Genomic DNA, 26,826 nt, shown 5'->3' with positions numbered 1-26,826 from the left:
TTTATGTTGAATGTAATTACCATTGCCTGTGCATTCACATATAAATTGGCATACAATGAACATTTTAGTGCCTTTAAGTGAAGCAGAAGAAACTTAACTAAGGGCACAGTGTTGTCTATTGAAACTTGACAATGGTCTGGCTTTTGGTGAAACTCCTTGTTTGGATCCTACCTTAAATAGCAGATTGACTAGTGATTTGCATATTTTCTTGATATATATTATAGTAGTTTAACTATTAGTTTTGTAATTAAATAGTCTTTGCAAGATGAACTAAATGATACACTCTTTTAGTGTCACCTCACATTTTTAAATCTGAGCAATGCCCACAGGTTTGTTTTTGTTTAACCCTTTGTAATTTTTATTCCTTTTAAGCTACTATTTTAAATTCTGATGCCTATTTTGAGGTTTCTTAAAATTATTTTTGACATAAGATATACACATCCCTAAACGTATTCACATAGACCTTAGGATCATAAGCAGCTCTCTACAGACATGTGTTGCTTAGCATTGTGGTTAACAACGGATTGTAAATACAGTGGTGGCTCCATAGGCCAGACCAGATAGCCTCCAGTGTAGGAGACTGTAGCTTTGAGGTTAGTGTATTTACACCCTAAACCTGCACAATAATGAAATCACGGAATGATGCATTCTTAGAAGCTATCTGTCCTTAAGTGTTGCATGATTGTATTTTGAGGTGATTTTTATATCTTTGTGGGATGGAGAGGGCTACCAATAGGCATATTCACCTAACTCCTATTCTTTTTTAGGATTATGTATAAACCTTATTTTCCACAAGTCCACTGACTGGTCAAGAATCACTTAATTTCTTACTTACTCCCAGATAACTAAGCATCTCTACATAGTGACTGAGAAAGTACATTCGTAAGGCTGTCACTGTCCCGTCCATATAATTCGTTTTTGTGCTCTCCCTGCCACTGTATTGTGGTTCCCTTGAGGGCAGAGTTTGTAAATAGATCCCACAAGAGTGCCTGGAATATAAATGTCCCAAAGGAGAAGTGGTCTTAAAATGTGCCTAAAAATGTCCACCAACTTGTGGACAATTTACTTCAAAGGAGGAAGAAGTCTAGATATAATGTACTTCTTTTATATTATATTAAAGAACAGAGAAATAAGTAAAAGTATATGTCTATATTGAATAAAAAGACAGAAGTGTGGGTGAGAGGGTCATCTAAATGTGGGTAAAAGTTAGTGTGTGAGTAAAGGTGGGGATGAAGGGGCAATGAATATGTGTGAGATGGTGTTCAAGTTCCGTCAATACCAAAGTAAGCAAGCAAATAAAATGCCATTTGAATACAATCAAAACCAAATCTGAGTCCCTGCTTCCTTGTCCAAGTTCTTGCAATCAGCATCATGGGGGAAATATTTCCAAGCACATCTCCTGGTCCTGAGGAGCTGACAGTCTCATCAGGGAGGTGTCATGGACACACACGCTACCTCCCCTGCAACAAGCTCTCCCTGCCAAGGAGGCTGTGGAGTGAGGAGGATTGGGCAGGGCCAATTTCACCTAGTGGGAGGTAGTTGAACTGACCCTCAAGGAAAGTGAAACATGGAAAAGTAGATAGTAGATATCAGGATGCTGAACTGCATAATAAAACAGCAAAACAAGGTCAGAAATGACCTATGGACTTAATTGTGAACTAGAAAATGAAAAGAATAAGAAAAAGCAAAGGGTAGTTTCATACTAGCCCAATTATGATGGAATCAATGAGAATGACACTAATATCCTGGACTAAACAGGAGTGTAGAACAGTAAGATGTAATGTTGAGTGATTGAAAGATGGTGGGCTGGAAGGAAAAAAAGTGTCTTGGTGAAGGTTATTTCCCTTAAAAGTTGAGTACTTAGGTATAACACTGACCTCTTCCATTTCAAAGGAGTCTGGGGCATTGCCCGCACAACGAAACAAGTTCTTGAGCTTGTCAGTCTGAATTGAATTCTCCTTTCGTATTCTCTCTTTGGCTGAGCCATTAAGTACATAGCAAGGAGGAGTCTGCTTGGCTGCCCTGGACAAGTGAGACCACTGCTTGGTCAGAGGTGCCCAGGGGGGATGACAAGGTGTCAAGTCATCACAGGCTTGGAGAGAGGACAGCTCTGCTAATTGAGACAAATGACTTTGGCCATAGTTACTTTTTGATGCTGATAACTCCACTGATTTTTCAGAGGTGATGAAAGATCTGTCTCTCATCTTCAATGGCTCCAACCCTTCTGAGCTACAATTCCCCTTTCTGCTCTGTTTGGAAGCTCTCCTGAAAAGTTTGCCCATTCTTTTTCGATGTTCTTTGGACCCACTGGCTGAGGATTTTTGTACACTCTCTCCCCCATTTTTTTCTTTGGATTTGTTCTGCAGGACATTAACATCATCCAGCAAAGATGAGAAGGCATTGGCCACATGGTCCAGGATTTTTAACTGTTGGAAACGACCTGAAACACACAAAAAACACACAGTTTGCAGACTGGGTCTTTTAAATGTAGTCAAAACTAAGGAGGATGGTTAGCACATGTGATTTTCAAAATGGGGGAGATTTTTAAACTTTGGTTATGGAATCGACTCCCTATTCATTTCCAATAACATGTTATGGGGAAATGTGAATAAAGAATTACCCCACTCCCAAGGAACTTGAAAACATTCACATGGAAACTTCTATAAAACAAAATAATGTAAAGTGAAGAATTACTATTAATTTATAACAAAATATTAGAATTGATCTCAGACTCCAAAAATAACCTACCAAGTCATGCACATAAAACCTAAAATAACACTCACATATAGTAAAATCAGGAATGATCTGATAAATACACAACCTGGATGGATAATTACTGGGGAGGGAGCTTAGCAGTGCTGCTGTCATTGCTCAAGATGTCACTGCTTCTAGAACAGCAGCAGCATTTGTATCAGAACAAATGCTGATTCCTGATATCATTCTTTGCAGCTTTTGTTGTAAAAGCAATAATCATTGAATTTTTTTGGTTAGTGACACTAAGTACAGTAAATCCTCAATAAATTCTTGGAAACTGCAACTTTAAGTGAAAAGACAAAGAAGGAACCAGGTTCTCAAATGACATCATTTCCTTCAACATCAACCAAAATTCTTTTCTTCTCATCAATGTTACAACAAAACTAAGTTGAGCAAAATGAAATAATTTGAAAACCTGTTGTACTAACAGAGATCTTTTGTAAAAAAAAAAAAGTGGCATAATTTTAACTTTCAAAAAACAGGAGATACCTGTTACTTATATCTAGTTGATTATGCATAACAATATAGATTCACATATTTTCATAGATTTATGGCTGTATACATAAACATGAGTGACTCGAGTTTGATCTTGTATTAAACTAAACCTGAGTTCAACAAAATGGAAAAGAGTAAATCCAGTTCTTTTCACATGGGTGACCTTGAGTATTCCTTCGCAAGTTAGGTGATAGGTATCCTCATCTTCACCTTCATTGTCTCCATTTATGCTGTCACCTGAGTGTATGGAAAGATTGTGGCACATGGTATCAGGAGGCCTGGGCCAAATCTCAGGTAAACTACTCTACCTGAGACTAGACGTGTGACCACAAAGTTAATTAATTAATAGATACATGTTGCTAAGCTAGTCCTGTGCCAGACACACAGTTAATGGTCAGTTTCTTTACTGAAGAATGAGGGTATTAATACCTGTCTTATGTAGATTTCACATCTATTGTAAAATCTGAATACTGCCTAAATTTCAGTTGTTAGAATGATAAAGGTGTGAGACTCAAGAAGAGAATATATTGTCTTCAGTCTTCTAAGAAAAGATCATTATGAATGTGAAAACCCATTTTCCTTTCCAAACAAACCAAAATCTCTTCTAAGTCTTTCTGGAAGGTCTGACCTCAGTCATCTAGCCAATATACAAACCATGAATTAAATAGCATATAGAAAAATCTTAATGCAATGTATCACCGTTAAAACAAGTGGCAAAAAATATTTTTGGCATCTCTAAATAATGAAAGCATGGTAATAGAGAACTTTTTTTTTTTTAACCAACAACACTTTATAATTTATTTTAAAAATATGGAACGCTTCACAATTTGCGTGTATCCTTGCGCAGAGGCCATGCTAATTGAGAACGTTTTGTTTTTATTGCACTGCTTTCTCTCAGCCCCAGAGACATCACACAGGACCACACTGGCGAGATCTGTCTATCTTCTATTCTGTTTGTACCATCACAGAAATCCTACTGACTTGTCCATGAGCATATTTTTATGTCTACCTGAATGGAGAATATATGGACTAATATCCACTCCACAAATGTGATGGGTTTCTCAAAGAGGACTGCCATATTCCTTCAAGGCAGAGAGGAGCTCTAGAAGCATTTCTGATTACATTTTCCTCCTACATTCAGCTTTAGTTGAAACTAAATCTCTTTTGTGAGCCTGAGGTTATGATATAATCATAATTCCTCCTTTATGATTGTTTTCATTTCCATCCCATAGCAGGTTTTATACTTAGATTAAGACGAAACCAATCAATTTAATTGGCTAAGTCAATTCAGAGAGCACTATAGTCTGAAGTGGGTTTTATTTTTTGTGCCTTTGGGTAAACTGAACAATGAAACAATTGATTCTCATGCCCCCAAGTTAGAGCTTTTTGTATTGACTTTGAATGAGAGATATTTTCATTATGCCTTTAAAGAGTCAGCTAATTTTATTATTGCTTCTTTTACTTTTGACCTTCCCAGCTTTCTTGAATCAATAATGTATGCATAAGTGTTGAATGAGAATAGTTACTGTGCACTAGCAGCGAAGCATTAGGTGGTGAGAAAATGGAGTGGGCGAGCAAGCACTGATGAGGGGCCAAATCCTGGTTGTCCTATAATCCATGTGTCAATTTCATCTGTAAAATGTTTACTTCACAGATCAGCTCAAAAACTCCTCAAATATTGGTAAGTGTTATTATTCTGCCCAAATAAAGATTTGATCAAAGAACTTGCATTTCTGTGTGACTTGGAGAAGGAGATAAAAAAATGCTATTAATTTCTTCTAAAATGTAAAGAACTGTTAGATTGCAAATTCTTTTGGTTGGCATACCTGTTTTCTTTTAAATCTCATTGCTGAGATTTTTGAGACCTATTTTATCCACATGAAAACAGGGAAAACAGAAACAAAGATGAAAGATCTAACTGAAATTTCTATTCCAGATATTTGTTTGAGAGAAACACCTCATCTCACTTGACTTTCTTTTCAGTGAATTTATTTATTGAAGAGAATTTATTTCAGAAAGAAATTTGCTGTTTCCCCCAGCTCAGAAGTCTACCAACTTTACTCTACAGAGATGTTCTTTAATGTGCCTCCAGGAGTGGTTCTGAAACTGAATGACTTTGAATACAGTGCACAACGCCCCATCGTGGAGATTGAGAGCACAGCTCAGCGTTTAAGACAAATCCTGCAGGAGGAAACTGCCAACTGCAAGGCATCTTTCCTCCAAATCACTTGAGTACAGTGTAAGTACCCCAAGAATGTCATTACTAATGTCCTACAGAAAAGCATCCTTTGGCCACCAGTGGGGGAAAAATAGCAGCATGTAAGATACCTAAAAGGTTTCAGCATTTTAATCCACAAATCTAGAGATATGGCTGATTGATAACTGCCACAAGCAGCTTATAGAGGAAGGAGTAAGGTTCTAAACTTTATCGATGAAGAAATGAATGTTGTACCTTCTAACTCATGATAGGCTTTGTCAGATCCTGGGTATGTGTTCACAGTACATGTTGCCTACTTTCTTTCTTCTGGGCATATGATAGAATTGTACATTTTCACTTCTAGAGGTAAATGTGGCCACTTGGCTTATTTTGGACCATGAAATCTAGCCAGACTTGATATGTGGAAATTCTGAGTGGGAGAATTTAAAAGCCAAGTATGATTCTCTATTTCCATTCCCAAAGTTATATAGGCATGAAAATTACTGTCAAAAATTAAAATAAAAATTTAAAAAGTGATCAAACCTTGGAAAAAAATTCCATTTCCACCTTTTCCCTGTCACTAAAACCAGTGACTTTTTAAAGTCCATGAGTGAGGATAACAAGGAGTAGTTCCTGACATCCCCAACATACACGCCAGCTAGATGTGGACACACAGTGTGACAAAGACAACCTTTTCTGTTTGAAGTCACTGCAATGAAGGGCTTGATTGTTTTTGCACATAGACGTCAGGCCAGCCTTCTGAATACTGTGACTCATCTGACCCCTCATCCATCTGAGATTCAGATGCACCCGATCCTCACTTACCATACAAGTTAGGGTTTTCTATGTCCATTCGCTGCTTTTGAGCTTCAAGAAAGACACAAATGTTGATTCCTCTGGCTGCAGAGGCACAACCCAGGAATCTGGCTGGGATTTGTGTGCAGATGTCTGGCTCATCAGCACCAAAACCTAGATCCAAGAGAATCTCCACTGGATCTTTTTCACAAAATTCCAGCCATTCAGGAATGCTGCAGTAAAAGGATGAATATCTTTATCCAGTAACATTTACTTAACTAAAAGCCATTTTTTTTCTAGTCAACTCTAACAACTCAACCTTGCAGAAATTGTGTGAAAGAGGAATCTGGATAGACAGAGGTGGTACATTTGTTAGGGCTCATCCACACTTACTTAAGGGAGTCTGTCACTCCCTTTCAGGGAATTCTTGCCTGTATTTTATATGCAATATTAATGATTTTATTTATTTGACTCAGTTTCATAATATGCAAACATTCAATTAGATAGGGCAGGGAGACTTTGAATAGTAGACAGAGATAGCACACTGATAACCACAAAGAAACGGAAGTTGATGGCAAGAGATGAAAAAGAAAAAAAATAACACTAATCAGAAGATTGAGAGAAGAATATTTACAAGAGTCAGTCTGGGGTATCATCAGCTCCACAAGGCTGTTGAGGATATCACTAAATGCAGATCACAAGGGCTGATGTTTATAAATAATGATTTTAAGTCCCTAGTTAAGGTTTAAATGGATTCTGTGGTTTTTTGGACTTGACTGAGAAACAAGTACTTTGATCAAATTGTTTCACTCAGCCTGACATTTAAAATGATAACCATCAGCTATCTGGAAATTATATCTCCATATTCCAACATACTCCCAACATACTTCTTGGTAACTATGACTTTAAGAACTCAGGGATGCTATCAGAATCAGAATTTTTTTTAAATTTTTTTTTAAAGATTTATTTTTTATTTATACAAGAGCCAGGGTACAGGCCAGAGGTGCGGGAGGGTGAGAGGATTCACCAGAGACAGAGTGGGGAACAGAACAGGCAGACTGATGAAATACACTGCTGAGGGGAGCAGCGGGTGAGATAGGAGAGGTCTGCTTGCCATGTGGGTTGCTCTGAACCCGCGCTGCAGACAGCTTCACAGCACGGCGCTCGACCACCTGCACCACCAGGGAGGCCCCAGAATCAGAACTTTTGATGAGGCTTTCCTACATTTGCTAGATTCTTTTGTTGAAGTTTACATTTGCCTTTATTTTACATGCTACGCTAAGGAGCTCATTTGAGATAGTTACAATAATTTTGCTTTCATCACTTCTTTTAAATTGGATAAATTACAGCTCATTTATTTGGCCACTCACACATCCAACAACCACCACCTATAGTCACACTGGAGAGGTCCATTTACCAGACACCTCCTAATCTTGTGTCCACACTTTCTCCTGTGAAGTAGGAACATGTACTTTGCTCCTGATTTCATCAAGGGAGAATAGACAAGCCAAGAATCCTCACTGTGGGCCTTAAATGGCATCACTTGGATGTCGTAACCTTAGGAAAAAGCTGGAGACCTGGAGGTGCTAATCACTTGGTAATATATCAGAGGTTCAAGGGAGAAAATAATTCCTGTGAGAAATCTAAATTACTCATGAAAGTTTAATCTGTTATCTTATGGATATCTTGGTACAAATTTCACCCTGTTTATACAAATATTTATGGAGCATCTGTCATGTTCTAGTCTTTCTACTGGGCACCTAAGGTACAAAATGTCGCTGAGACATGGTCTAAGGTTCACAGTCTTGTGACCAAAAAAGTAAAAATGGATCAACTTGTCATATTTTCAGGACCATTAACTTTCTCTTTATGTTTAATCTTTCAATAATGGATATTCATCATGTTAAAAAAATTATAATATTACAATTAAGTCTCTTTTTTCCCCCTAGTAACCTCACAATTCTGACCTCCTTCCTGGTAAATCTATATGTAACTTTCAGACATTTTATCTATAGTTGTAAAGTTGCTTTGTAGTTTTCACTGTTTACTTTATAAATGCTAATATACTTTCTATATTTTTCTGCATCTTGCTTTTTTTCCCTTAAAAATATGACATGAATACCATTCTAAGTTAGTGTATATAACTCTACCTATCCTTTTCATTGCTATACACAATTCCATCAAATGGGTGGACCTATAGTTTATTTAACCATTTGCCCTGTGACAGATATTTAGTCCAATTTCATTGACTCTCACTTTCTTGCAAGTTGGTGTTTAGAAATCCTTTATTAATTCTCTCAACCATACAAGTATTTCTCAAGTGCCTATTTATAATTTCATGAAATCAGTTGTTGCACAGAATGATTTCTCTGGATGAATAGTGCCTGGAAATCACATACCTTTGTGGTATACTTGCTGCAGAATGGTAAGAGTTGAAACTGGTCCCTCTGGATAAGGTGGGAGTTTCTGAAAAGTGATGCAAAGATCTATGGAGGTTGAGGGAGACAAATACCAATACTGATTTAGAGTCTACTAGGAGGTCATGATGAGTCTTTCCCTTCCAGAGCAAACATTTGCATTTTCTATTCCTTTCTAGTAATCCCACAATGGCCACGCCTTTGAAGAAGAGAGCATGCATCAGAAGAGTTGCATCTCTTTTCAAGAGCCTAGTGTTACAGAAGGTGTGAGAATTTAAGTGTTAGGTGCTGGCTAGTGCTCATTATAAAGGTGATAGAATGTCTCACTTTTGACAGATGGCAAATCATTAGGAATCCTTTCAGGAACACAGCTTTGCTAGGCACCAACTTTCAGGAAGAAGTTAAAATTACATGGTGAAAGAGGTACAGTGAGCAGCCACTGAAGCGACACCACATTAAATCTCTTGGTGGTAGAGGATTTCGTACAGTGTGGTTAACAATCTCTAAGTGCTGTATCCATATGCAAAGGTATAAAACTCCTGTGCTCCTGCAAAAGTGAGTGTCCCTCTGTCCAAATTGGCTGGCATTACAAGATATTTGAAAGCACTTTCAAACATAATGGAACACTGTTTATGTAATATAGTCCCATTTTATATAGCTCAGCTATACCTAGATACATGTAGTTTAAACATACAATAGCCAATGAGCACAAAATTGGAGTTTATCAAAAAATACACTATAGATAGCAATTTTTCTTTTTCTTTTTTTTTAAAGATTGATTTATTTATAGAAGAACTGGGGTACAGGTCAGAGGCACAGGAGGGTGAGGGAATTCATCAGAGACAGAGCAGGGAGAACAGGCAGATGGATCAAAGACACTGCTGAGGGGAGCAGCGGGCGAGACAGGAGAGGTCTGCTGCACCATGTGGGTTTCTCCCTGGACAGCCGGAAATCGAACTTGCGCTGTAGAAGCTGTGGACAGCTTCACAGCGTGGGACTCAACAAGCTGCGAAACTGGGGAGACCCTGCAATTTTTCTAAGGAAACTAAGTTTTCCTACCTGGGCAACTGAACTTGATTTAATTTTGTCCCCACTTAGTAAGAATGACTGGGCCCTGCCTTTTCTTTGTTCAGTTGCTTCCATACTTAAAACTGAGAAGGTGCACGTATCTGAACAATAGACTTTGGTTTCAACAGACAGTTGAGCTTGCTGTGAGTCTTGAAGAGAAGCAGAAGATATCCTTTCTTTCACTGCCTGACCTCAGCTTGTATTAGGTCTGCCATAATCCCTGTTTCACACTGGATTGAAGTATTGCACCTCATTTTGGAAAGTTCAGCGAAGTACCCAGACACTGTCCTGGTTTTGGAGTCTAGACACTGTGATTAATCAAGGGACAAGATGCCAAGATCTAGGACATTAAGAAACCTCCCCACTCCCATTTCTTTTTTTTTTAAATATATATTTTTTTAAGATTTATTTATTTATTTATACAAGCCTGGGTACAGTCAGAAGCGCGGGAGGGCGAGAGAATTCACCAGAGCCAGAGCGGGCAGCAGAGCAGGCAGAAGGACCGAGGTACACTGCTGAGGGGAGCAGCGGGCGGCAGGAGAGGTCTGCGCGCCAAGTGGGACCCTCCTCCGGCGGCCGGGGAGCAGCCGGGGATCAAACCCGCGCCTCAGAGGCTGCGGGCAGCTTCGCAACCCATCGCACAACCGCTGCGCCACCAGGGGAGGCCCCCCACTCCCATTTCATTGACAAAGACACAGCCGTGAAATCCTGGAGTGAAATGTCATTGCCTCTGCCACCTACCTCATGTATTCTTTCACAGTCATTTGAATCATTCCTAGTTCAGGCAAAGAACCTGCAAAAAAAGAAAGGGGAGATACACTTAATTTCTTTTATCTCATGGAAGATTTTCTTATCCTCAAATGAACAATGTGGAATTGATTTCCGTCTCTGAAACTGATACAAGGTCTTTCTGCAGTGAACAAGACAGAATGCAATTGAGGGCTAAACTGTGTGACAAGCACTTGAAGAAATACGGTATTTGCTTAGTGAAGAGGGAAGTCAGTGGTGAGGAAATAGTCAGCAAAGGTTTCATGAAGAAAGTGGTATGTGTCTTAGATTTTTAAGAATGGGGAAATTTTGATGAATGAAAAAAGAGGAATTGGCATGAAAGAAAAGTGTTTATAGCAAGTGCAAAGCACAAGGATATGGCTAATCTGGGAATATCATAGGGAACTGCGGATATTCTCTCATGATACATTTAACTGAGAAGCAAGGATGAGTCAAAGAATACAAGAGTACAATATTTATTGAGCAACTTCCATCCTAATTTTTATAATTGCCTTATAATTTTTGACCTATCCTTATTACTCAGATAAGAAAATTAAGACTCATGAAAGCTGAATAATGAACCCATGATCACAGCCAAAAGTAGCAGATCCAGGAATATACTATTGCCTTAATCTCAAGTGAGGCAATGTTATTGTGAAAAATATCTTTTAATTCTCACAACAAATCCAAGAAATAAGTATTATTTCCCACTGAAAAGAGAGGCAAACAGGCTCGGAGAAATTGAATAAAATTCTCATGGCTAGGAGATGTCACGGCTTATTTTAATTTATTGCTGTCATTTCTTTTCAAAACACCACGCTGCCAACAGAAGGTCTTGTAGCTTATTTAAAAATCAAAATGAAGAAAGAAAAAATCAAAATCAACAAACAACTACAAACCAGAGACACACTATGGGGGGTGGCAGGGAAGGAGGGATTGGGGTCAAAATAAGGGGGTTGCAATTGTATAGGGAATATAAAAATAAAATTCTTAAAAAATGAACAATGATGTAAAAATATATAAATAAAATCTTAAAAAATAAATAAATAAAAATAGCAATAAATAAATAAAAATCAAAATGAGGTGTTTATAGGTAATGTCAGGATATGAAGAACCATCAAACTTTTAAGAACAAACAAGTAAATGCAAGAAAGAAAATGCTGAAGGTCCATTTGCCTGGTAGTGGTGCTGAGGACAGGCTAGAAAAGCTAAATGCTGGATATGAGGCCCATAAGGCGCCCTGGACTGTTCAGAACCCTGGTCATGACATGATATGGAGCAGACATCTGCAGGAGGAAATGTTACAAAGACAGGCAAAGTCCACAGAAGCTTCATCAGTCTTCTTATTTCCCCTCTCTTGTAGCTCTCCTGGATGCAAATGTGTGAGATGTGTAAACTGGAAAGTATGGCCATCCAGCACTTCTGTGAGAACTTGTTTTTCACAATAAGAAAGATAATGCAGGTTGGGAGATATTTTGGAAAAACAAACAGACTGGTTGTATATTATTGAGATGTGAGGAAGTAGTGATGAGAGAACAGATACAGCAAATGTTTGCCTTTCAAAACAAATGGAACTCTGTCACCAGTCTTAAAGGGTAAAATAGATATCTCATGATAAAGGTTTAAATATGGGGTGTGTGTGTGAGTATACACACACACACACACACACACACATATGTATATATGTGGCCCCTGGGCCATCACTCTCATGCCTGTTCCTGAAGTAGACATCATTAATCAGTCACATCATTCTCACAGATCCTAAGGGGCTCTCAAAACTGTTGGGAATGCTGCTGACAACAACGTGAAGTAAGACAAAGCTTATTTGTCATCCTTTGTTTAGAATAAGGGTGACAGGTGGGTTTTTGTGAAAAACAGTGATTCTGGGTACATATCTAAACTTTCTAAGTTGTTAACTTGAGAAAAATGTACAATTTCTTCATGAAACATTCCAGAGAGCCACTACTGAAGATGGAATATCAAGGTGAATGACCATTGTTAAGATATATATGTGACATTTCTTAAATGCCCTATGTGACATCTGGTGAGAAATATTCATGTTATTTAAAATACAATGTCTCTCTCAAACTTATGCACCAAGTTAGAAATGAGCTTAAAACCCAAACTCCTGTATTTATGCCCTTTACACCAGTGGTTTTACTACCAGGGTCTTGGTAGAGGAGTTATTTTGCAAAATTCTAATAGTTGAAATGGGAGTGTTCTCTCTTTTGGCTCTTATTTCAACTGGTGTGGCACCTCCAGCATTCAGAGTGAAAAATATCTGCTCTCGAATACCAAGTCTCTCATCCAAGTAGACATTGCTAATCCATTGCAGCTAATTCAAACGCAACTCAGTCTCAGAACTTTTCGAACCATAAAGTCATTGCCAAGTTATTGAATTTGTCACATGAGAAAAAGCTGATTTGCCACCTTGTTAACCATGTTATAGATGCAAACACATCATTATTTTCAACAGTCGTGGTATAATGACTTAATGCCATGATGAATTAAATAGTAAGCTGCTCAAAGTGTAAGGTAAAATATCTTTTAAGTAAAATTTTTCTGTATCTCCCTGCCTCCCTTCTTATCACCCCCTCCTCCAATACTGCTTTGTATATAATTTATAAAAGCATGTTCCATGTGTGCCTGGTTAGCTTATCTAGAAAACTCTGGGGTTTCTGGGCATTTCTGCTTTCTGAAAATATTTCATTTTTCTTTGGGGATTTGATGGCATTTTTGCCACTACCCCAGCCTATTCTGGTTTTCTGATGTCACTTTGGATTTCTAGAACATGTAAATGAATGTGCACATACAGGCCAGTGGTCTGGCATGGTGGCCACAGCAAATTGCTCAAACTGTCAGAGAGAAAATGATCCATTTTCAGATATTGATGAGAAGATTAGCTCAGCCTTGCTGAGTTTTCAAAAAATCCTAGCCCTGCAGAAAATCTAGTCACCCAGAAAAATCCACAGCCCTCACCCAGGGCATCTTTGTGGGATTCTAGTGGTCACACTGCTGCCCTGCCATCCATGTTCAAGAGCAATCTGGTGTCCAGAGAGAAACCCCAAAGAGAGAAAGAAGCCCCTAATGGCAACATGTTTTCTGTGGAATGAGCAAAGTGGACCTGGCTAGATCACAGTGTGAGTGAGGGAAAGAGAAGGCTGTTGTTTCTGACCTGATGTTACTCAGGAAGGTCTGTATTACAGAGTTTTAGCACCAGCTGGGGACAGGGCCTGCTCACATTATACATTACAGCTTGTAAGGCCCAGTCATCATTGACAATTATGGGGCAAGAGGTATGTTTAACTCCCCTCACTTGAATCCCAGCTTCACTGACTACAGACACAACTTACACCCATTGCTAGACTTCTTATACTCTTCCTTCTTGATCTTGTTAAAAATTATGTTTATCTCCATCCCATACATTCAGACTCAGACTTCTCTGCTGCCAAGCTTGGATGTTTTAAGAAAACCACTCCAGGAAAAATTGATATAAATTTTTGAACTTACAAAAATAAGCCTAATTTTTAAAAATTATTAAAAATTTATTAGGTTCGGGGCCTCCCCTGGTGGCACAGCGGTTGAACTCTGGGCTGCGAGGCTGCCCGCAGCCTCTGCAGTGCCGGTTCATTCCCCAGCCACCGGTGAGGGACCCACAAAAAAAAAAAAAAAATATTAGATTCAATATCTGCTCGCCTTTTGGCATTCCTAGGCTCCCTGAATTCTGCAAGACCAAGTGTCATGTTCATGGTTATTGTTTCACCTCCTGATGATGGTGGAGGCAGCGATTCATCTCCCCATCATTGGGATCCAGGAACTTGATAGTCTTTATAGGACAGTGTGAAACAATTCTTCTTTGTCCACTAGTGGGTTTTTGTGGTTTTGTTTGGTTTTTCTCCATTTTGCTGATTTGTAAGGTAAGTTTTCTGCAGCCTGAGGATAGGCTTGTGAGGGTCAGTCCTTGCCTCCCTTTGTGTGTCTTCGAGAATGTACCTGAAGCTGAGGCGCAGCCTGGTGGCCCAGTTCTTACCAGCAGTGGGATTCCTAGACTTTCCTTAAAACTGAGAAGATCCAGCAGGACCGGCCATGTCTTCAGGACAGCAATCTCTTGAGGGCATTTTACATTCTCTGCCATCTCTACCCTACTGCTTGGCTCATGAGTGGGGACCTGCCTGGCTCCTGGAACACTTGAATTTGCCACCTGTGATCAGAGCAAGAATTTGGCACCTAGGGGATGCCATAATAGGACAGACTGCTTCAGTTACCCTGGATTTTCTCCAGCTTCTGCAGGCACCAGTCTTGTGAGGCTGAGGGTAGAGGATGCCTTGTATTTACCACATAAAGCCCTGCTGGGTAGGTCCCCTCAATTCCACACTCACATGCTTGGATGCTTGGGCTTGGTTTTGATACTCTCTTCATTTTCTCCCAAGATACACTTAGTAGGTTTTTAAAATCAGATTTTGCTCTACAAATACATTGGAATTACAAAGAAAGAAAGAAAGAAACAGTCCTACTATCCCCAAGTTTCCAAAGGGTTGATTTGGAAGAAAATTGAAGCAAGAATTTTTTTTTTTTCCTGTTCCACTCAAAACATCCCATTATATGGGTTAAAATGCCAGTTCTGATTCTCTTTTAGATACTTGAGTCTCCAGCCACCCCCCCTACTGTTAAGTGGACTTCTGCCATCTGAAGCAGCAGACACCGCACTTAACCCTGCAAAATGTATTACTGGAGAAGATGTAGTGAGATATGCAGAAGGCACTAATTAGCACCTTTATTGGCTTAGAAAGCAATTTTTATTTTGGTTTTCCTAAGCATTTCTGACTGATTCATGGAAGACATTTGGTTCTTTGCAATATCGTCCAATAGACTAATCAAATTACATTTTCACAGGGCTCTAAAATAATAGCATTCTGTAGCTTTCTGTATATTTAACTCCTGCATGACCAAGACATTTAGAAGAGGCAGTCAGCAAGGTTTATTTAGCTCTGTTGGTAAACTATTAACCTAAATTATTACTGAAAATATAAAAAAGCACACTGACATCATCTCTGACCTTCATGCTCAAACATTAAAGCCAATTGTAATGCTTTACTTTTCTTCACCCACATATTTGCTTATTTTCCAGATGATGTTGACTTCTCCTCTCCATTCCATCACTGACACCAGTACACACCCTCATTACCACAAGCCTGAGTTCCTGCTAGCTTCTTCCCAAGGTCTGCACTTTCTTCCCATTTCCAGGATAAATGCTGGAATCTGTCACTTCTCTTTCCAGAAACCATTCCCAACTCATGACAACAGAGATGGCAAACATCTGATATACTTGCGTTGGCTCCCCAGGGCTAATCACTGATCATTCTGGTGAACAAAGACACCATTTCAAAATCCTACTCAACACAGACCCCTGTCACAACTACCTATCTTTTGACAAGATCCCAAGATGGCCCTTTTTTGCCATCCCTGTCTTAAGACGTCAGTGTGAGTCCTTCTCTCTGGGTTTTAATGCAGTAATAACCCAACCACATCCTATTTGACAGAAAAATTTCCACCATTGCTTCCAAGCAGGAAACTATTTGTCTGTTGACCACCTTCCATAGGCTTTCCTGTAAGCGGCATACATTCAGCTTTGTGTTGTGTCTTTGTTCAAATTGCTACTACATTCACCAAATTATATCATCCTGTTTTGCCACTTTGTTTGGTCAAGACCATCTCTCTTTGATTGACTAGATTAAGTCCCACCCCTTCTTTAATATTTCCCATTCTGACTACATTGTACATCATCTTCATTATGGATCATTTTACTAGGATCCTTTTGTTGACTAGCTTTGGGAGAAATAAATGTATCAGAAAAGCTTCCTGCCTCAGTGGAATTTATAGTTTTGTTAGTGAGACTAATCATGTACCTAATAAATTTGAGACAGCACAAAGTGAGGGTCCTATGGGTAGAACCCATACTGGATGTGGCTGAGAGAAGTTGAGTCTCTTGGTGCAGATGTCAGGAATAGTCATATAAAGCATACGGGACTCAAAAGAAGAGAAAGAAGTGAACAAAACAGAGAAGACTTTGAGACAAGAGAAACTCGATGAAGAAAGGAAAAGAACTAAGAATTTAATGAAAAAGGATTAGAGGGTTTTGTAGGAAATTGTTATAGGTCATATCAAGATTGTATAAGTCCTGTCATTCAGAGTGACATATTTGAGAACAAGAGTCATATATTCTATATCTTTGTACCCTCCACCTCACACAGTTCTTTGCTTTGGATGTTTTTCTTTGATAAACATTAAGGGAACATCTATTATATTTAATTGGATTTACTTTGACCTTTTCTTATGATATAGTCTGCAAAAAGTAGAATTTGACTTTGTAAATTCTTATTATTTAATAAATTCCTTCTGGAAAGAAATAGGTTTCCTCTTGTGGGATTACTTTGGGGATGAGAGAAGAAATATTTAAATATTAAAAAGGACTATGAATTAACCACCCATCAAGCAGTCAATTGTACCAAGCAGATCTTTTACAAAAGCAGGTCTTTCTGTTGTAGGAGTTCTAGTTTGTTCACTCACCATTATGCTTGACTGTGTCGTCAAACAAGTATACCTGATATGAACCTACACAGGGACACATGCCTCCATGTCTGTGTCTGTCTTTGCAGCATAAAGACAACGCACTCTTATAGGCAGACAGTGCTTGAATTTTAATTTGTTTTTCAACAAATGTGTTTGCCACAAACCAGCTCCTCTTTCCAGGCTTTCCTCTCGCCATACACACCTTTAAAATGGAATGTGGTTTCTTTTTTAATTTTTTTTAAAGATTTATTTATTTATGCATACAAGAATTGAGGTATAGGCCAGAAGTGTGTGTGTGTGGGGGGGGTGAAAGGATTCACCAGAGACAGAGTAGGGAACAGAACGGGCAGATTGACTGAAATACACTGCTGAGGGGAGCAGTGGGGGAATCAGTAGAGGTCTGCTGTGCCATGTGTGTTCCTCCCTGGCTGGGGATCGAACTCTTGCTGCAGTGGCTGCGGATAGATACCCTGGAATTTGGTTTTAAGATGAGTCAGTGGCCTGAAAAGGCTGCTTCACAGCCATGACCATTGGTCTTTGAGCATCAGGATTAACCCCAAAGAGGTTCTGAATATTCTATTGTGTTGATCACTATAGGAAGGTCAGTGGATCCTTGTTGAGCAAACTTGTTTGCTTGTTCAGTTAGTGATCACTGAGAGGAGTTAATTTGCACCAGGTCGTGGTGGTTCACAGAAAGGGAACAGAGAAGGTGAAGAATCCTTGTGAGTTTCCCCCTCGTAAGTCATGTATGTGTCCTGAGCAGATAATGCTCTAGAGATACTTAAAAAGGAGATAGAGCACTTAACAAGACGCCCTAGTATTAGTCAGAAGAGAGGCTAGAGGGTGAGAGATGGCATTATTTATGAAATGCATCCATGACGCTCGGGACAAAAACAGCAAGGGATGTTGTACGACCTTTTTCTGTTATTGAAGTTAGCATGAAAAAGGGATGAGAAAATGTATTTGTCATCAAGGGACAGTACTAAATAAGTTCTGTCAGTAAGTGTGGGTAAGTAATGTCTCAGTGGCAGACACTTCAAAGTCCTAAGAGGAGAAGTCCCACAGGGGAGGTCCAAGCTGTGTTGGCTGCTCTGGGAAGCCATGGGAGGTGCCACACCCACTTCGGGGTATCAGGCCGCAGGACCATCAGTGCCACACTTGGATGCAATAGTTCTCATCTCTCGAAGAGAAAATCTTTTTCTCCACATTTCTGCCAGCTATCATTCAATTAACTGTTCCCTTTCAGCTCACAAATCTGCCAGCTATTTTTTTCTGTTTCTACCTCTCTTCTCCTCTTCCCACTCGAAACAGGATAGTCAGCCTTTCTCCACCACCATTTCTCTGAACCACCTCTTCTCCAGGTCACCAACAACCTCCACTGGCAAACCTAATGGCCAGTTCTCATTTCTCATCATATATAGCCTATGAACAATGGTTGACAGTGTTGCTCTCTTCCTCTCAATACCCAAATTTCATGTGCCTTCTGGATAATTGTCACTTGGTTCTCTCTCTCTCTCTTTTTTTAAAGATTTATTTATTTACACAAGAACTGGGGCACAGTCAGAGGTGCGGGAGGGTGAGAGAATTCACCAGAGACAGAGCAGAGAGCAGAACAGGCAGACTGACCAAAAACACTGCTGAGGGGAGCAAGCAGGCATGGCAGGAGAGGTCTGCCGCACCATGTGGGATTCTTGCCTGCTGGCAGGGATCAAACCTGCGCTGCAGAGGCTGCGGACAGCTTCACGTGCGGTGCTTAACCCGCTGCGCCACGAGGGAGGCCCTACTTCTCTTTTTTACCTCATGACCTGTTCCTTCTCCTTTGCTGGCTCTTTGGTCTTTTCCTGGCCTCTTCTCTATTCAATATACTTACTTGGTGATCTTATCTGGTTATCTGGCTTTAAATGCCATATATATGCCAACTAATTGACACATACATATCTACTCCTGGACTTTCCTCCTGAATTCTAGATTTGTATCTCCAGTTTATATGAATGTAGACCTATGGAATAGTATCTCCTTGGGTATCTATTAAGCATTTGAATCATAATACACTTAAATTAAATTTTCCATCTCAAGCCTGATCCTCTTGTTGTTTTTCCCATCTCTATGAATAGCCATCCACCATCCCAGACACTTAGGCAAAATCTTGAATTCTCTCTTTCTTTCATACTTTACATCCAGTCTATAAAGTTATTCTGTCGTGCCTGTTTTGCAAACACTTTGAAAAGATTCATTTCTCATTCAAAGTAGAAGTCAAAGTTATTACAGAGACTGTACGGCCCTAACTTATTTGGCCTTTGGATAGTTCTTTGACCTCTGATCCTCTACTCTCTTTATTGCACAGTTAGCATGCAATCATATTAAAATCTTCTTACTATTCTTGGAATACATGTGGTATGTTCCCCTCCCATGACCTTTGCACATTAGCATCTCATTTGCCTAGAACAGCTCATTCCATACAAAAATGTCCTCCTTCTTCACTTCCTTCAGGTAGTTACTCAAAAGTCAGCTTATATGGGATGCTTTACCTGACCATCTATACCTTTGGCATATTACATATTTATTTGTTTATTGACTCAATCTCCACTAATCCTAGAGGAATTATTCAGTATCCCTAATCCTAAAGGAATTTCTCATTTGTAGGAGGCACTCCATGCATATTTATTAAATAACTGAAGAAGAATAAATGTGTCAGAATTTTTGTGTGGTTATGGGCAAGGAAAAGGAGTTGATAGTATTTTTCTTCTCCAGTTGCCAACCTAAATCTGGGATACGGGAAGAAACTGAAAGATTTATGCATTTGGTGTTACTCAGAACAGTAGATACTCAGATGTAAAGGTTCATGCTATATAATGGCAATGAGTGTTTATACACATTCTGTAAAAAATAGAGCAAGCACCATCAGGCATCAAAGGCAGTGAAGGCTGTACCCAAGGAACAGATGAAGAACTGTGTTAAGGAACTGATGTTACAAGAATTGTGTTTATGGTGATACCAAAGGGAGTCTCTTGAAGTAGCAGCAGTGACAGGGGAATCTAAGTCATTCATGAAAACATATGAGGCATCTCCTGGTGACATCCAGAAATAATTATGGTGGATACTTGCAACAGACATTGTGTCTCCAAGATGGAACAATACTCCATCAAAATGGGGGAGCTAATTTTATTGTAGTCTAATGTACGCACAGACACATGAGGCCTGAGAAAAATTTGAGTTATAAGAAATTAGTTTCAGAATAGTTTTTTACTTCTTTCTTACTTTTACAATTGGCTTTAATTAATTTTTTTAACCAAATCTTCATTTAGAGTATGTCTCAACATGAAAAATCTTTGTTTTTTAAGATTTATTTATTTATGCATACAAGAGCTGGGGTACAGGCCAGAAATGGGGGAGGGTGAGAGGATTCACCAGAGACAGAGTGGGTAACAGAACAGCCAGACTGACTGAAACACACTGCTGAGGGGAGTAGTGGGCGAGACAGGAGAGGTCTGCTTCGCCATCAACATGAAAAATCTTATTTAGGAAATGTCCTTTCTGACATCCCATACTTGGCTCATAGAGAAAAGGAAAATCTAGAGATAAAAGTAATGGCAGTAGATAACACCAGTCAGTAGAGGTAGGAAGTACATGAACTTTGAAATCAGAAAGGCTTCTATTCAAATCATGTCTCTATCTTATTGGTATGTGGTTATAGGAAAATTTCTAATTTTTTTCTGAGTCTGTTTCCCAATATTTAATATGTGTGTTTAATTTAATGCCTGTTTCCTCAATATTTAGCATGTCTTGGAAAAAGCATAACAATCAGAGAATTTTCTAACTATTAGCATTAGTTTCTCAGTCATGCCAGTTTTCTAAGAATTTGGTTTCTTATAATTTAAATTTTCTGGATTTGAGGTGTTTTCTATAGCTTTCCAGATGAATTGTTTCATATATCTTTTTTTTTTTATTTTAAGATTCAGATGTGGCTATTTTGCATTTCCATTGTCAATTGGTTGATGTAAAAAATTTAGAGTCATTTCACATCAAAAAATTTAAATTCAGGACTTTGTTGAGACCCTGATGACTTACACAAGAGCATGTGTTGCTCAGACTTTGCTCATCCTCTAGCAGGGATGTTGGTGTAGGGCTTTCCTCCCAGGTTTCCATGCATAATGTATATAGTGAATTATACTAGACCTCTAGAGGGGCAACGTGGTTGTAGAAGCAGACATATCCAAGCTCAAATCTCAACTCCCTTAACTACTAACTCCATATCTTTGGGCAACTTACATAACATTTTTGGGCTTTATTTTCTTTTTTGCAAAACTTCATAATGGTAATAATTACCTCAGAAGATTGTCCTGGTAAATGAACTAGAATGTGTGATGTCCCTAGCCTGTGTTCTTCACAGATACAAATTTCTTCGCCTTCCCAGTTCTGTCACTAAAGAGACTAAAAAACCAAGGGTCAGGGATTTTCCCCAGCATCGATGGTGGTGAACAAGGTGTATATGGACCAGACATGTTCATATTTAATGCAAATGAGATTTGGGGCAGCCAGAGAGGAAGAGTTGAAGAACCAAAGTTGAAGAGTTACCATGAAGGCCGAGACCCCACCTTGGCCATCTCACAACTCAGGAAAGAACCAGCGATAGGACTGCTAAAGGCTTATTCCACTTCTCTATTTTGTATGGGACACAGACCAAGACCTGGTGAGCCACCAGAATGCTTTCTACGACAGGCACTGAGTCATCCATAACAAGATACTTGCATCTTATTTCTACCAGATTCATAAAACCTCAGAAGGGATCAATAAGGAAAAAAACAGATTCAGAACCAATCTCACTTGTAGAGGACTGAAGGGCATCCCTTTACATTTCATTTCTATGTCAGAAATTTAATTTCAGGATATCTTTTATATAGAAATAAAGATGGGTCCAAATTCAATGACTGATCTCCTTGTAAGAGAGAAGACCCACAGGCTAAAGAGATCCTTGGTGAGAGAGAGGGGCAGAGAATGGAATAATTAGCTACAAACCCAAGAACACCAATGATTGCTAGGAGACACCGGAAGCTAAGAAGAGGGAAGGAAGGAGTCTTCCCAAGAACCCCCGAGGGAGCATGGCCTTGATGAAGCTTGATTTTACACATCCAGCCTCTGGAACTATGAGAGAGCAACTTTCTTTTTTTTTAAATCCACCGAGTATAAGGTCATTTGCTATTGCTGCCGTAGGAAGTAATGTGCCCCTCTATCTCACATCAGGATGGCATGAGTTTTTATAAACTCTTCTGTCAGTGGTGACTACTTTTCTTTTCCCTCTTCAGTTCCTTTTCATTTCACCAGTTTTTCTTCCTGCCACTCTCACCAAAACATTCAGGTGGCAGGTTCTATTCCATCTTCTACACTTCCTGGGGTGGCTTCTAACTTTACAACTTAGTGTGTATTGGCCTGATAGTGGCTAACACCAGCACACAGCAGGGCTGACAGAACTTTTGGCCTCAAGTTCCTCCTCCTGTCTCTAACCAGCTGTGACCAAAAATTGTAACACGTGACCACTTTGTGCTCAGCTTCACCTGAAAAACACAGGTGAACACCAGCCCAGCTACCACACAGGTTACTGAGCTTAAAATATGATAGATGAGAGAAGGATTTGTGGAAGTGAAGGGTCAATTAAACTTGTAAGAAGCTATTCCATTATTGTTAAAAAAAAAACCTCACTGTAGATAAAGTATCCGGTAAATCAAAACTTGTACATTTCTGACCCCAGAGCCATGCTGATAAACCTTCTTACTCTGAGGTCTTCACCTCATGTCTGTGCCTTTACAGTTCACTGACTTGATGCAGTGAATTTAATTTCTGGGAAGTGGAGCTTTTAATACAGTTACTGACAACCCCAGAACTGGTGCCAGGGCTCTTAACAACCAACCATGCAAGATGAAATGCCGAAGGATATGAAATTTTGGCGTTTTGAAAAGTTCTTTCTTTTCTTGAGTCTAAACTATTGTGAACAGAGGTACTTAAGTTCAATTTATTGGCAAACATCTTCAGAGAATTCAGCTTTATGGAATTTTTATATCAAAAAAATAAGCTTGGCAGAGGGAGAAATTTTGACAATATACCCACTATTTCTCAGTAAAAAATCCTAAACTTGTATTGTTTTGTAACCAATGGTCTATCTTCAGATGATAGTGGAGGGAGTGAGATCATTAAAACAAACCAAGTAACTATTAGACTAATAATTTTTCCCTCAAATCAGTGAACTCCTAATTTGTTATTTTTATATATAATTATTTATGACATTTCACCAATGTAAAACACACTTTTTCATATTTTAACATCTACGAAATCTTATAGTAAATTTTGCTTTTCACCCTTTCACTTATAATTGCCAGGACTGATTTTTTCCCCATCTGAATGATACTTAATATATAATGTATATCCTCACTGCATATAATATGAGTGTATTTTATAATGGAGAGGTGTTAGCGTCTATGAAATATGGCATTTCATTTAAAGAATATGGAAACTGTGAAACCTGTATTGAAATTTTTCCCTTTATAATCTTCCTATCAAATCTCAATATAACGAGTGTGATACATTTTCTGCCTCAGAAATATTTGAAGTTTGCCTTAGAATTCAGTCATCTGTTCTTTTTTGAGAATAGATGCATCATTAGAAAAGATATAATTTGAGATCAAAGAATAGAAACTAGATTTAGAAATAAAAGTACAATGCAGTACAATGAAAATTAAACAATCTCCTTCCCATAATTACATTCTTGCAAAATGTCTTCACAGCACCTTGTGAGTTTCCTACGAGCTACTGAGCAATGTGGCAAGTGTCCTGGTTTCCAGCCCCCAACCTGCTAAGCAAACATCTATCCTTTTGAAGACTCATATATCAAACAGATTGGTTTCCATTTCTAGGAACCACTGACAATACCCCTTTTAAGATTTATTCACACAGACATTTGAATACACCTCCTACTCAGGTCCACACAGCATAATTATTGCCCGTTCTCTTGTCTTACCAGTTTGGTGAATGATTTGCTTAAAGTTTTCATTTACAGAGATGCTGTAAGGAAACAAAAGTATTGTGAGTCCAACAAGTTGTGTAAACAAATTAAAAGTTACCTTTTAATTAAACAGATGAGAGCAAATGTAGAGTTTGACTATTATAAGAGGACTTTTGGAAACCGATCAATAGCCAGATTGAAATTGTATTGTTTCATACTTTTAAACTGATATGTAACTTAGGCAATAGTAGAGTAAACCCTAGAGTAATCCCGCAAGAACCCAGTTAAAAGGAAAATCCCTGCGTGTCACTCCTGGCCCCCCAGAGTTACTACCCACATTGTTTTCAAAGATCTTCGCAAGAGAAATATGTAAGGCCAAGGCCACAAGGGAACACTTACAATAATCCAGAGTCCAGCCACTGCTGAATGCTTTCTTTTTTGGAATCTTCTATAAATAAGAATGAAACAGTTCAGTCAGTTAAAGCATAAGAGCAAAAACAACCCTACCCCATCATTCAGCCACCACTTAATAGCTCTGTTTCCTACATATTTAGTCACATGCTTCCATAATCATATTCATTTCCCCCCCAAGGCAAAACTTGCTATTTTCCATCAGCCTTTGCTGAGAATGATGTGTAAACTTGCCAAAAAGACTTTAACTTGAAAAAAAGAAGAGGAAAGAGAAAATGTGAAAGGGAAGAGAGAAGTGAACAGAGAAGGAGAAATATTAGAATAACATTTACATTACCTGGTGTGACTATGAAGGGAATATAGGAGACTTTTGTCTCCCTCTTGTTGGATATAAATCACCATAGAGCCTGTCCTTATTGAATCACAGCATTTACCTGAGGCAGCTAGCCAGTGATATTTATTTGCAAGGAGTTCTCTGCCAGGTTAGAAACCAAATTTGCATTCATTCCAGAGACAAATTGCATGAGAGTCCCAGGATTGCCAAAGGCACCCTGTGTTAAAAAGGCACCAGTCTTTTAAGGTGGATCTTTATCATGGGCTGAACAAATAGTCAACGGCAAAAATGAGATTATATAAAGGCAACATTTCCTGTTAAGTATTTGCTTCCATTTTAATTTGCTATAGTCTCCTGTGGATTGACTGTCTTTGACTTTATTCTACCACCAAGGAGGTGCCTGAATTAACCCCTCACAAGCTGCCTGGTGAACCAACAGAGCAAGGTGTACATGAAGGATGCTTTTTCTTCCGTGGAGGTACTGTGAAGGGACAGAATGATTCGGGAGGTGAACAAAGAAGATAAACCACCAGTTACATGATAGTAGAGGGAGAAATATTTCCTTACTTTATTATTCTTTAGACTATTATCATGGTTATTAAAGCTTCATAGGAGACCCAGCAAATAAGTGCCTTTCAGCAAAGTGTTTGCTGTTTTGCAGGAAACCTCAGGTGCATGGCATGAACTCCACATTTTCAGAGCCCCAGGGGACTTAAGATGAGGGGATGACTGGAGTGGAAAGGAAGCAGACCATTTTATTTTATTTTTCTAAAGATATATTTATGCACCCAAGAACTTGGGTACAGGCCAGAGGTGGGGGGGGGTGAGAGGATTCACCAGACACAGAGTGAGGAACAGAACAGGCAGATCTACTGATAATAAACTGATGAGGGGAGCAGCGAGCGAGACAGAAGAGGTCTGCTGTGCCATGTGGGTAGCTCGCTGCCCGTCCGGGGATTGAACTTGTGCCCAGAGGCTGCAGATAGCTCCATAGTGCTGTGCTTAACCCCTTGCGCCACCAGGGAGGCCCAGAAGCAGACCATTTTAAAGATTTATTTATTTATTTTATACAAGAACTGGGGTACAGGTCAGAAGCGCGGGAGGGTGAGAGAATTCACCAGGGCCTGAGTGGGGAGCAGAACAGGCACACGGAGCGAAGACACTGCTGAGGGGAGCAGCGGGTGAAGTAGGAGAGGTCTGCTGCGCCATGTGGGGTTCTCCATGGGCGGCGGGGAATCGAACCGGCCCTGCAGAGGCTGCGGACAGCTTCGCAGCGGGGCGCTCAACCGCTGCGCCACCGGGGAAGCCCAGACCATTTTAATTGGCTACAATGTCCTGTGGGTTGAGTGTCTTTGACTTTATCCTGCCACCAATGAGGTGCCTGCATTAACCAACCTTGCTTGGTCTATGTCCATCAAAAAGGTCTACGTCCTGGGTTTCTGTGGGGAAGTCAGAAGCGCCCACTTCATAGCCCTATCTAGCATTGTGCCGCAAGACTGCACTCTTCAAAGTCAAGCCCTGTTCCAAAATGTATTTGCTCACAGCCCAAAGCCCCCGCATCTCTCACCACCCACAGCAGGACTTTTTTAAGCAGCCCTGGAGGCCCTTCTCACCCAGTATGGGATCCATATGACCCTGACTTTCCTCCTCAGAACCGGGAGGCAGCTGCTCATCCAGCGGAGCCCAGGCTGTCTTTGTGGACCACAGGATGCCTCGTCTGCCCTTTTCCTGGCATCCTCGAGGGTTGTCAGATCCGTGAGCCATCTCCGCCATCATGAGAGTGATTCGGCAAGCTGATTTAAGACAGGCACACGAACAAATCAGACACCATGAGCTCAGCTTTCGGCTTGGCTCAGTGAGGTTGGCTAGAATGCTCATAGGCCAGTGGGTGGGTCCTGCTTGATAACCCGCAGGATCCTCACTAACCCACCTGAGCTGAGTTTCCTGATTCAGTCGGTGAAATGGTTCCCTTTCAATGAATAGGAGCTGGAGATGTGGCCTCATGGGTCACGGGCCACAGCTG

The 26,826-nt window shown here is 39.7% G+C and overlaps 1 protein-coding gene across 1 annotated transcript in view; it reads right to left on the bottom strand.

The window, feature by feature from the left end:
- ITPRID1 (ITPR interacting domain containing 1) overlaps nucleotides 1–26,579 on the bottom strand; it is a gene marked incomplete at both ends in the record, with an annotated part of 62,515 nt that extends 35,936 nt beyond the window's left edge. Inside the window, 7 exons of the mRNA XM_084230602.1 lie at nucleotides 1,878–2,440; nucleotides 6,272–6,474; nucleotides 8,641–8,727; nucleotides 10,468–10,519; nucleotides 24,074–24,117; nucleotides 24,458–24,506; nucleotides 26,417–26,579. Coding sequence (XP_084086728.1) covers nucleotides 1,878–2,440; nucleotides 6,272–6,474; nucleotides 8,641–8,727; nucleotides 10,468–10,519; nucleotides 24,074–24,117; nucleotides 24,458–24,506; nucleotides 26,417–26,579 — 1,161 coding nt within the window. The remainder of the gene's footprint in view (nucleotides 1–1,877; nucleotides 2,441–6,271; nucleotides 6,475–8,640; nucleotides 8,728–10,467; nucleotides 10,520–24,073; nucleotides 24,118–24,457; nucleotides 24,507–26,416) is intronic.
- Between the last annotated feature and the right edge of the window lie 247 nt (nucleotides 26,580–26,826).

The sequence above is a fragment of the Talpa europaea genome, assembly GCF_964194135.1.
Source record: "Talpa europaea genome assembly, chromosome: 3".
In the NCBI taxonomy this organism is placed as follows: domain Eukaryota; kingdom Metazoa; phylum Chordata; class Mammalia; order Eulipotyphla; family Talpidae; genus Talpa; species Talpa europaea.
Note: the sequence above shows the minus strand (reverse complement) of the source record. Positions and strands in the feature narration are given on the sequence as shown.